The 12,852-nt window shown below is 38.5% G+C and overlaps 1 protein-coding gene across 2 annotated transcripts in view; it reads right to left on the bottom strand.

The window, feature by feature from the left end:
- WDR76 (WD repeat domain 76) overlaps positions 1 to 12,852 on the bottom strand; it is a gene marked incomplete at both ends in the record, with an annotated part of 55,825 nt that overhangs the window by 34,680 nt on the left and 8,293 nt on the right. For both annotated transcript variants that reach the window (XM_084241114.1, XM_084241115.1), the window contains 2 exons: positions 5,934 to 5,989; positions 8,566 to 8,658. In XM_084241114.1, the coding sequence (XP_084097240.1) occupies positions 5,934 to 5,989; positions 8,566 to 8,658 (149 nt within the window). The remainder of the gene's footprint in view (positions 1 to 5,933; positions 5,990 to 8,565; positions 8,659 to 12,852) is intronic.

Below are 12,852 nucleotides of genomic sequence, written 5' to 3'. Positions count from 1 at the left end.
CAAGAATCCAGGATAAGGAAAAAATAATGAAGCTGGCAAGAGGGAAGAAACAGATAACATTCAAAGGAAAGCCAATCAGGCTGACATCAGACTTCTCCGAAGAAACACTACGGGCAAGGAGAGAGTGGAGGGACATAGTCAACAGACTACAAGAAAACAGATGCCAACCAAGAATACTCTATCCCGCAAAGCTCTCCTTCCTCTTTGAAGAAAGAATATGGACCTTCCCAGACAAACAGAAACTCCGGAATTTCATTGCAACTAAACCCCCACTCCAAAAAATACTACAAGGAGTCCTAAAGCCAGAACCTCAGAGCGACGAATAACAATGAAAGAAGGCCAAAAAAAAAAAAAAAAAGTTATTAAAAGAATAAATAAATAAAATCAAAGGAAAGACAAACACAATGGCAAATACAGATGTTAACATATCACTATTAACTCTAAATGTAAATGGACTAAACTCTTCAATAAAAAGACACAGAGTTGCAGCCTGGATTAAGAAACAAAACCCAACCTTTTGCTGTCTCCAGGAAACACATTTAGCTACAAAAGATAAAAATAGGCTCAAAGTTAAAGGATGGAAAACAATCCTACAAGCAAATGGACCAAAAAAGAAAGCAGGAACAGCTATACTTATATCAGATAAAACAGATTTCAAACTCAAAAAGATAAAAAGAGACCCCAATGGTCACTACATTATGATCAAGGGGACAATACTTCAAGAAGAAATAACACTCATTAACATATACTCACCAAACGAAGGAGCACCAAAATATATCAGACAACTGTTGTCCTCTCTGAAAACAGACATCAGAGAAAACACATACGTAGTGGGAGACTTCAACACACCACTATCAACAATGGATAGATCAACAAGACAAAAAATAAGTAAAGAAACCAAAGCTCTAAATAAAGACCTAGAGCAATTGGGCTTAACAGACATCTATAGAACACTAAACCCCAAAAAAACGGAGTACACATTTTTCTCAAGCGCACACGGATCATTCTCCAGGATCGATCACATACTGGGGCACAAGACAAACATCAACAGATACACCAAGATTGAAATCATATCAACCATCTTTTCTGACCATGAAGGCATCAAACTAGAAATAAACCATAAAAAGAAGGCAAGGAACTTTCCTACCTCATGGAGATTAAAAACCACACTACTGGAAGACCATTGGACTAATGAGGAGATCAAAGAAGAAATTAAAAAATTTTTTGAATTGAACGACAAGGAGGACACCAATATCCTAAATGTATGGGATGCAGCAAAAGCAGTAATAAGAGGAAAATATATAGCAATAGAAGCTCACATCAAGAAACAAGAAAGAACGCAAAGAAACAACCTAATCTCGAAGCTCAAAGATCTAGAAAAAGAACAACAAAAAAACCCCAAAACCAGTAGAAGAAAAGAAATAATAAAAACCAAAGCAGAAATAAATGAAATTGAAACTAAAAAAAACAATCCAAAAGATCAATGAAACCAAGAGCTGGTTCTTTGAAAAAATCAATAAAATAGACAAACCCCTAGCCAGGCTCACAAAGGAAAAAAGGGAGAAAGCACAAATAAACAGGATCATCAATGAAAGAGGAGAAATCACAACGGACACAGCAGAAATCAAAAGAATAATCAGTAACTACTATGAACAGTTATATGGAAACAAGTTTAACAATCTAGAGGAGATGGACAAATTCCTACAACTCTACAATCACCCAAAGCTAGATAAAGAAGAAATAGAACAGGCCTCCCCGGTGGCGCAGCGGTTGAGCGCTGGGTTGCGAAACTGCGCGCGGCCTCTGCGGCGCCGGTTCGATCCCCGGCTGCTCCCCGGCCACCAGAGGAGGGTCCCACATGGCGTGCAGACCTCTCCTGCCGCCCGCTGCTCCCCTCAGCAGTGTACTTCGGACCTTCTGCCTGCTCTGCTCCCCGCTCTGGCTCTGGTGAATTCTCTCACCCTCCCGCGCTTCTGACTGTACCCAGTGCATGTAAAAACAAACAAACAAACAAACCAGCAAACAAATAAATAAAGCATGCCTCTATAAAAAAAAAAAAAAAAAAAAAAAAACTTTAATTAAAAAAAAAAAAAAAAAAAAAGAAGAAATAGAACACCTAAACAGACCAATTACAATTAGCGAAATTGAAATGGTAATCAAAAACCTCCCCAAAAACAAAAGCCCAGGACCTGATGGATTTACAAATGAATTCTACCAAACATTCAGAGACGAATTAGTGCCTATCCTTCACAAACTCTTCCAAAAAATTGAGAAGGAAGGGACAATGCCAAACACGTTCTATGAAGCCAACATTACACTAATACCAAAACCGAACAAGGACAACACAAAAAAGGAAAACTACAGGCCAATCTCCCTAATGAACACTGATGCAAAAATCCTCAATAAAATTTTAGCTATCAGAATCCAACAATGTATCCATAAGATAATTCACCACGACCAAGTAGGATTCATTCCAGGGGCACAAGGATGGTTTAACATCCGAAAATCAATCAACGTTATCCAACACATCAACAAAAAGAAATATAAAAACCATATGATAATATCAATAGATGCTGAGAAAGCTTTCGACAAAGTGCAACACCCATTCATGATAAAAGCCCTTGAAATTCTTGGGATACAAGGAACATACCTCAACATCATAAAGGCCATCTATGACAAGCCAACAGCCAGTATCATTCTCAATGGTGAAAAGCTGAAAGCAATTCCATTAAGATCTGGAACAAGACAAGGATGTCCACTCTCACCATTGCTTTTCAATATAATACTGGAAGTCCTAGCCAGGGCAATAAGACAAGAGAAAGACATCCAAGGAATCCAAATAGGAAAAGAAGAAGTCAAACTATCACTATTTGCAGACGATATGATATTATACATAGAGAACCCCAAAAACTCCACAGAAAAGCTAATTCAACTCATCAATCAGTTCAGTAAAGTGGCAGGATACAAAATCAACACGCAAAAGTCAGTAGCCTTCCTATACACAAACAATAAATCTGAAGAAGAAGAAATCAAAAAGACCATCCCTTTTGTTATTGAAACAAAAAAAATCAAATATTTGGGAATAAATCTAACAAAAGAGGTAAAGGACCTATACAAAGAAAACTATAAAACACTGTTAAAAGAAATAGAAGAAGACACAAAGAAATGGAGAGACATCCCCTGCTCATGGATTGGAAGAATAAACATTACTAAAATGGCCATCCTTCCAAAAGCAATATACAGATTCAATGCTATTCCAATCAAAATTTCAATGTCATTCTTCAAAGAAATAGAACAATTATTGATGAAATTCATATGGAATCACAAAAAACCCCGAATAGCCAAAGCTCTCCTGAAAAAAAAAGAAGGGAATGGAGGCATCAGACTCCCAGACTTCAAACTATACTACAAAGCCATAATCATCAAAACTGCATGGTATTGGAACAAGAACAGACATACAGACCAAGGGAATCGAATAGAAAATCCAGAAATAAACCCACAGATTTATGGTCAACTAATCTTTGACAAAGGAGCAAAGACTATGCATTGGAGCAAAGAAAGTTTGTTCAATAAATGGTGCTGGGAAAACTGGGTCGCTACATGCAAAAGAATGAAGCTTGACCACCACCTCACACCATACACAAAAATCAACTCAAAATGGATTAAAGAACTAGACATAAGACCTGAAACCATAAAATATATAGAAGGAAATATAGGCGAAACACTACGTGATTTGCACATCAAAGACATCTTTACAGACACATCACCCAAAGCAGTGATAGTGAAGGCAAAGATAAACAGCTGGGACTATATCAAATTAAAGAGCTTTTGCACAGCAAAAGAGACAATAACAAAAACAAAGAGAAACCCCACCAACTGGGAGAACATTTTTGCACCCAACACTAATGATAAAGGACTGATCACAAAAATCTGCAAAGAGCTGATGAGACTCAACAACAACAAAGAAAATAATCCAGTCAAAAAATGGGCAGAAGAGCTTAAAAGAAACTTCTCTGAAGAGGAAATGCAAATGGCCAACAGGCATATGAAAAAATGTTCAACATCACTTGTCATCAGGGAAATGCAAATCAAAACTACCATGAGATACCATCTTACACCAGTGAGAATGGCACATATTAAAAAAACTAGCAACAACAAATGTTGGCGAGGGTGTGGAGAAAAAGGAACTCTTCTGCACTGTTGGTGGGAGTGCAAACTGGTCCAACCACTGTGGAAAGCTGTGTGGAGATTTCTGGACCTACTAAACATAGAGCTTCCATATGACCCAGCAATTCCACTCCTAGGTATTTACCCAAAGGACACAGAAACATCCATTCCAAAGAACACCTGCACCCCTATGTTTATAGCAGCACTGTTTACAATAGCTAAGCTTTGGAAACAACCCAAATGCCCAAAAATAGATGACTGGATCAAGAAGATGTGGTACATATATACCATGGACTATTACTCAGCATTCAAAAAAGATAAACACATGCAATTTGCTGCAACATGGATGGCGCTGGAAGGGATCATGCTCAGCGAAATAAGCCAAAAAGAAAAAGAAAAATACCGGATGGTCTCACTCATAGCAGGAATCTAGAAAACTTAAATAAGGGACCAGGAAAATGAATAACTATAAGAAAGTGAAAATCAAAATCAACAAAAAACTATGAACCAGAGACACTTTTAGGGGGGCGGGGGCGGGAGGGGAGGGATTGGGGTCAGAATGGGGGGCTGCAATTGTATGGGGAATATAACAATAAAATTTATAAAAAAAAAAAAAATAAAAGCACATAGACAAATAAAAAAAAAAAAATATCAAAGAGGATATTTGAGAACAAACACCATCAAACAGAAAGTCCTTTGTTCTCTGCCTATCCAAAACAAAAAGGGAAATATCCCAAAGTAGAAAATTAGAAAGTATATGTAGTTTGATTCCGATGTTCTTTTAAACTCCAAAGTACATGAGTTTTTGTGTATGTTACACACAAAAATTTACACATACACTCATTTGTTCAGTGATATTTGCTGAGCCCCACTATGTTCTGGATATATGACTATGAATAAGATATTCAAATATTCTGCTCTTAGGAAACTTCCATCCAAGTCAGGGAAGAATGACTTTAAAAAAACAACACAGCAAGCTATATTAATTTCAGATTTAGTAATAAGAATTATGGGGTAAATTGAAGAGTTGAGAGAATGATGGGGAATGCAGATCTCTAAGGAAATAACTGATGAGTTGAGATCTGAATTCTGTCATGCAAACATCACCCATTCAGTAAGGAAGACACAGAAAATCTGGGGATGATAATCAGAAAACTGTTAACATTAGCTAATTCTGAAGGGGAGTAGTCAGGGTGCTTGGAGTGGTGTGGGGAGAGCGGGGCACAATTGACATGAAAAGATCAACTTGAATTCTTACTCTGTAGTCTGCTGAATTGTCCTATGTTTTTTATAATACACAAGCATGAGTTTGTGTACTGTGTAACCTAGACAAGTATTTTAAATGGCAAACCAAAAAAAAAAAAAAAACAATTGAGCGAAAACCAAAAACATTAAAAGTACACTACTTAGTAACGGTTTTCTAGTCAAAACCAAGAATAATTCAATGGAAGTAAATATTTCCTTCTATTAGCAGCAACTGTAAATATAAACAAAATTTAGTTCTGGAGATTCTATTGCCTTTTTATTCCTTTGATGAAGATGAAAACTTTAAAGTTAGTTAAAGGTAGAACTTCAGCAGTGTATTTCGTCACTCTGCCTGTTCTGTTCCCCGGTCTGGCTCTGGTGAATTCTCTCACCCTCCCACGCTTCTGACTGTACCCAGTGCTTGTATAAATAAATAAATAAAATCTTTTAAAAAAATAAAAATAAAACAAATCAATGACATATCATGGTGCAGTCATTGTAAATCAATCCTTTTTTTTTACCTTTTGGATTCAGGAGGCTGTCTCTTCTTTATCATTTCACGCAGCCTTGCAGCTGACTGCAAAATATGCAAAACATATAAACACATAAAAATAATATAACTATATAGCTTTCCTTGTAAAACCAAGAGTTAGTATCTTAGGAGTAGGGAAGATACATCACACTACTAAACAGCTACTGTCTCACACATGAAAGTTATTCCCCCATATGAAGACACCAATGTAAAGTACCTTTAGTTATAATTATTATTATAAAACATTAGCATACATCTGGCCATTTATCCTTAAAGTTCCTATACAAAGTATTCCAACCTATTCAGCTTAAGATTCAAAAAAGGAAAAAAAAGCAGTCTTCTCACTTTACCAAATATCCTGCAACCCAAACTCCGTTTTTTTTTTTATAATAAATTTTATTTTTATATTCCCCATACAATTTCAACCCCCCCATTTTGACCCCAATCCCTCCCCTCCCTCCACCCACCCCCCCAAAAGTGTCTCTGGTTCATAGATTTTTCTTGATTTTGATTTTCACTTTCTTATAGTTATTCATTTTCCTGGTCCCTTATTTAAGTTTTCTAGATTCCTGCTATGAGTGAGACCATCCGGTATTTTTCTTTTTCTTTCTGGCTTATTTCGCTGAGCATGATCCCTTCCAGCGCCATCCATGTTGCTGCAAATGGCATGTGTTTATCTTTTTTGAATGCTGAGTAATATTCCATGGTGTATATGGACCACATCTTCTTGATCCAGTTATCTATTTTTGGGCATTTGGGCTGTTTCCAAAGCTTAGCTATTGTAAATAGTGCTGCTATAAACATAGGGGTGCAGGTGTTCTTTGGAATTGATGTTTCTGTGTCCTTTGGGTAAATACCTAGGAGTGGAATTGCTGGATCATATGGAAGCTCTATGTTTAGTAGGTCCAGAAATCTCCACACAGCTCTCCATAGTGGTTGGACCAGTTTGCACTCCCACCAACAGTGCAGAAGAGTTCCTTTTTCTCCACACCCTCGCCAACATTTGTTGTTGCTAGTTTTTTTAATATGTGCCATTCTCACTGGTGTAAGATGGTATCTCATGGTAGTTTTGATTTGCATTTCCCTGATTACAAGTGATGTTGAACATTTTTTCATATGCCTGTTGGCCATTTGCATTTCCTCTTCAGAGAAGTTTCTTTTTAGCTCTTCTGCCCATTTTTTGACTGGATTGTTTTCTTTGCTGTTGTTGAGTCTCATCAGCTCTTTGCAGATTTTTGTGATCAATCCTTTATCATTAGTGTTGTGTGCAAAAATGTTCTCCCAGTTGGTGGGGTTTCTCTTTGTTTTTGTTATTGTCTCTTTTGCTGTGCAGAAGCTCTTTAATTTGATGTAGTCCCAGCTGTTTATCTTTGCCTTCACTATCACTGCTTTGGGTGATGTGTCTGTAAAGATGTCTGATGTGCAAATCACGTAGTGTTTCGCCTATATTTCCTTCTATGTATTTTATGGTTTCAGGTTTTATGTCTAGTTCTTTAATCCATTTTGAGTTTGTTTTTGTGTATGGTGTGAGGTAGTAGTCAAACTTCATTCTTTTGCATGTAGCGGCCCAGTTTTCCCAGCACCATTTATTGAACAGACTTTCTTTGCTCCAATGCATATTCTTTTTTTTTTTTTAAAGATTTATTTATTTATTTATACAAGCACTGGGTACAGTCAGAAGCGTGGGAGGGTGAGAGATTTCACCAGAGCCAGAGCAGGGAGCAGAGCAGGCAGAAGGACCGAAGTACACTGCTGAGGGGAGCAGCGGGCGGCAGGAGAGGTCTGCGCGCCATGCGGGACCCTCCTCTGGTGGCTGGGGAGCAGCTGGGGATCGAACCAGCGCCGCAGAGGCTGCAGGCAGCTTTGCAACCCAGCGCTCAACCGCTGCGCCACCGGGGAGGCCCTCCAATGCATATTCTTTGCTCCTTTGTCAAATATTAGTTGACCATAAATCTGTGGGTTTATTTCTGGATTTTCTATTCGATTCCATTGGTCTGTGTGTCTGTTCTTGTTCCAATACCATGCAGTTTTGATGATTATGGCTTTGTAGTATATCCTGAAATCTGGGCAAACTCCCAGTTTTTTAACCTTTACTTAAAGCTTGGCAGAAACCCCTGGTTCTTTGACTCTAAGACAACCACTCATAAGGCAGCATTATTTTACAAACCACCCAAAAAAGAAAAATGTGAATTAGTTTTATGATGCCAATTTTTCATACACAATTAAAAAGGCTTGAAATCAATAAAATATAGCAATCTCTATTAAGTACAAAACTTGTTCCTAATTTTGCCCACAATCATCTGATACTATGAAACCTGATGAGTATTTTATTGATGTACTTGACAAGAGTAATGGCATATCAATTTTGTTTTGTTTTTTTTTTTAAGATTTATTTTTTCATTTATGCCTAGAAGAACTGAGGTGTATGCCAGAGATGGAGGAGGTGAGAGGAGTCACCAGCAACAGAGTGGGGAGCAGAACACTACCGAGGGGAGCAGTTGGCAAGACAGGAGAGGTCTCTGTGCCACATGTGGGTTAGCTCCCCCACCTGGATGGAACTTAACCCCTACGCCACCAATGAAGCCCCGCATACAGGTTTTAATTTAAAACACCATACACACCTCAGATAACTGAAGAGAAGCAAAAAAATTTGCATTTTCTGATATGTTCTTCAGTCTCTTCCTTTCATATGGTGACAATCCTGAAAACTCATCCTACGAAATTACAAGAAAAAGATTGTTACTTTATATTATCCATGACGAAATTTCCTCAAAAATAGTTTAGTTCTCTGCATGTACTTTCCTTCAAATTGCACCTTCTCTATTCAGTCCATGCTACTGTTTCAAACAGCACATAATCTTTGCAGAATTCGATACTGAATAAAAATGTGAATGTAGGATAATCAATCACAAGTCAATAGTAAAATCATTTGCTATTGTAACTAATAAAAAAAGATTTACGACTGTTCATTAATTGTACCATTACGCAAGTGATTTTTTAATTAAGATTTATTTATGTATACAAGAAGTGACATTGCCGCGGACCAGCACAGCAGTAGACGATGAGGCCACCTCAGGGTTGAGAGAAGCGTGCAGGGTGGTCAGGGCGTTGGTGAAAGAAATGACAAACAGACACACTTCAAGAGTGAAAATCTGAGTGTAATTTTCTTTGAGTTTGTGACCAGTATATATATGTTTTCCAAAAGCACAGGAACAATGAATATCAATGAAATTAGCTTGCTCATGGGCTCAGCCTATCACCATGAGGGCGGTGATCTACATCTGGACTCAGCCTCATTCCTAAGTAGATAGACCATTAGTTTTGTTTTTAAACTATATAATCGCATTTTTTATTAACTACTTTTTTACCTAAACTATATTTTAATTATTACAGGGTTTAGTAATGTTTCATTTGAGTCAGCCTTGTTTTAAGGATTTCATATGATTTTTTAATTAACAAGCAATGACCTTTATAGAAGAAAGAAGAAAGTTTAGAAAGACAATAAGGGATTAAAGTTTGTAGTTCTAGAAAGACAGGATAAGGTTTTTTAGCATTCTTGTAGTGGTTCCTGGTGGTCTTTATCTTTTGATAAGCTTCAGTCTTTTCAGGGAACTTCGCTGTACTTCCCCTGCTTCAGGGTGTTTTGCTGTTCTCCCCCTGGGCGCTGGTTGCCCAGCGGAACCGGAACCTAGGGACCATGGCGAAAGCCATTCCTAAAGGTCACTGCAGGGGGAGGTGCAGCAGACATACACTGCTGAGGGGAGCAGCGGGCAAGACAGGTGAGTGAGGTCTGCTGTGCCATTTGGGTCAGCTCCCTGGCCAGGATTGAACTTGTGCTGCAGTGGCTGGGACAGCTTCATAGTGCTGAGACTTAACCCCTTGAGCCACCAGGGGGGCCCTATGCAAGTTTCTGTGTTTTTTTTTAAACAAGAAAAAAGAAATTTTTTAATTCACTGAAAGTTAAGGAAATTTAGAAAGCACAAAAAGAAACAGCAGGAAACACAATAAAACTAGAGAATCAATCTTGAAGTTCTAACATGTAGCTAGTGAGAGGGGAGGAGGCGAACAGAGAAAATTAGAAAAATAATAGAAAATATTTCTCAAAACAGTGAGTTTCCAGATTAAAAGGGCCCAATGAAGATATGGCAATGAATAAGTAACCCTAATTCTAAGAAGACCATCACAAAATTTAACATCTGAGATAAAATGAGTTCAGTGAATATCATAAAAGCCTGCAGAGGGAAAAAAAATCACAAAGAATCAGAATGAGAATGATACCAATTTCTTGATAGTGAAGGAAGATAGAAGACAACAGAACAATGTCTAAAAATTTGAAGGAAAAATAATTTTCAACTTACAATTCTAAATTCAACTAAGTTATCAATCAAATGTAAAGTATAAAGACTTTTTCAGACATGCAATCTACTTCTCATAATCCTTTTATCAGGAAGCTAAGATAAGCTGCATTTCACCAAAATGAAAGAATAAACTATAAAAGAGAACAGACAGGCCCAGGGCACAGAAGTTCTAACAAAGATATAAAAGAAATGCAAAGGAAAATGCTAAAAGCAAATTATACCAGAATGAAATAGGAAGATGGAGTATTTCAGGAAGAGTATATTAAGCATTTCATGAAAATATATAAATATATACTTATTTATATACTTTGCACCCCCTGTGCCACCAGCCACTGTCAATTCCTGTAATATCTTGGTGGATTTAACATCTTGTTACATCCTGTAACATATTCCCATATAGGGAATCTTACTTCTCTTGGTCTCTCACCAGCCCGTAAACAGCAAGGAAACCTGGGGCAACTGAATGCCTCTGGTTGGAACACTCCCCAATGTGGCAGAAAGGTCCCCAATAATCTCAAACTTTGCCATGACCTTACAGGATGGAGAAGACAACCTGGTCTTCCTTTGAAACTTCCAATGGATTATTTTGATTTCCTGGACAACAACTGATTGGGTCTGACCCAGTTACTTCTGAGTGACCCTAGATGGCAGAACATTTTCAGAGGGTGCAAATATGGGGATCCCGGGGCACCCCTCAGTCTGCACCCCTCAGTCTAATTTATGGATGTTTAAGCTTCTCTGGAATCAGAATGGTAAAAGTCTTTTAATTAAAAAAGAAAATATTGGACATGGTACAGGAACTCTTAGGTAATATGCCCCTGTGCTCCACTAGCCCAGGAAACTCTTCTCCCTTGTGGGAAAGAGAAGCAATAATCTGTAGGTTCTTTAAAACTTCAGGAAAGCAATGTCATATAAGGGACAGTATTTAATGTTCTTAACATATCTGACAATAGAAATGTTCAAAAATATAAACTTCGTAAAAGGTCTGATATATTCTGGTATATGCATGTCTATTCTTAAATACTGTATACCACAAAAATTGAAAAACTTAGTTAACTGTATTATACCTAGATCTTTAATTATGGGCACTTTAAAGACTTTTGTCATTTATAAAAATTACTTATTCTAATATTTCGTTTTCAAAAAAGTTCATAGTAGAGGCTCCCTGGTAGCATAGAGGTTAAGTCTCTGTGGACTTAATCAGGGAGCTAACCCACATATGGCACAGCAGACCTCTCCAAGTCTAGCTGGATGCTCCCCTTAGCAGTGTGTTTCAGTAGGTCCACCTGTTCTGCTCACCACTCTGTCTCTGGTGAATCCTCTTACCCCACCCCACCCCCCACACCTCTGGCCTAACACCAGTTCTTCTAAGAATAAATCAATCGTAAAAAAAATTTCATTAAAAAAACTTACTTTAAAATTTGGGTCTACCATGGAGTTAAAAGTAAAGTGCAAGTTATACAAAGAACTGGGCTCATTATAATTATTAGCAAAAAGCTAAAATCAAAATGGATCAAAATTTAAAAATGGATCTAAATAAACTATAAAAATTAAAACAGGGGCCTCTCTGGTGGTGCAAGGAGTCAAGATACAACCTGTGAAGAAGCTTTCCACAGCCAGGGAGCTACCCACGTGGTGCAGCAGACCTCTCCTGACTCGCCCGCAGCTCCCCTCAGCAGTGTATTTCAGTCATTCTGCCCATTCTGTTCCCCGCTCTGTCTCTGGTCAATCCTCTCACCCCCCCTGCACCGCTGGCCTGTACCCCAGTTCTTGCATGCATAAAGACAACTTCCTTCTTTTAAACAGAAAAAGAAATGAGGATTTGCATTTCTCTCCCTGACATCTTAAAAAGTTCACTAAATATTCTGACTTCTCATAGTGTAACAGGTTGGTCCCCAGGAAAGGGAGGGTGGAGCTGAGCAGGAAGAGAAGCTGAAGAAGAGACTGAGGAAGGAAGCAGGATGGAGCCAGGAAACCTGGAGGAGGCGCATGGAGCCTAGAGACATGTGAAGAAACTGCGCTTGTCTTTTGGTCGAGGACTGGGTGACACAGATGTGGGTGAGACCCGTGGGGAGGTGACAATGGCAGCTTTTATCTGGATGTTGATTTTGCTCTTTTCCTTCTGGGCTTGTCTGATTGTTTCTGACCCTTTGCTGTGGGTCCCCACTGGAAGGTGCTTTAGACTCGTGGCAGGTTTTGGGGCCTTGCTCTGGGCCAATCCCATTTGGATGGACTTTTACCCACGAGGGGACGGGTCACTTTGGGTGCTTCACTTAGAAACTAGACTCTTTGCCTTACCTGTATTGTTTCCTAGTTTTATTAAAGTTCCTTCCCATTAAAGTCTCCTATGTTTTGTGTTGATGCGGCGGATGGCAGAACCCATTTAGAATAGGCAGGTTTGCGGGGTTTGGGCTGCCCTCTCCCTGTCCTATAACAGATTTGGCGTCCAACGTGATTTAGGACAGAGCCATCCGTGGTTAGTCAGCCCCATGGGGAAACTGGGCTTCCCTGTGGCACTGGCTACCATAAGCGCAAATGTGATTTTTGGTT

This window comes from Talpa europaea (assembly GCF_964194135.1).
Source record: "Talpa europaea genome assembly, chromosome: 8".
Lineage (NCBI taxonomy): Eukaryota > Metazoa > Chordata > Mammalia > Eulipotyphla > Talpidae > Talpa > Talpa europaea.
Note: the sequence above shows the minus strand (reverse complement) of the source record. Positions and strands in the feature narration are given on the sequence as shown.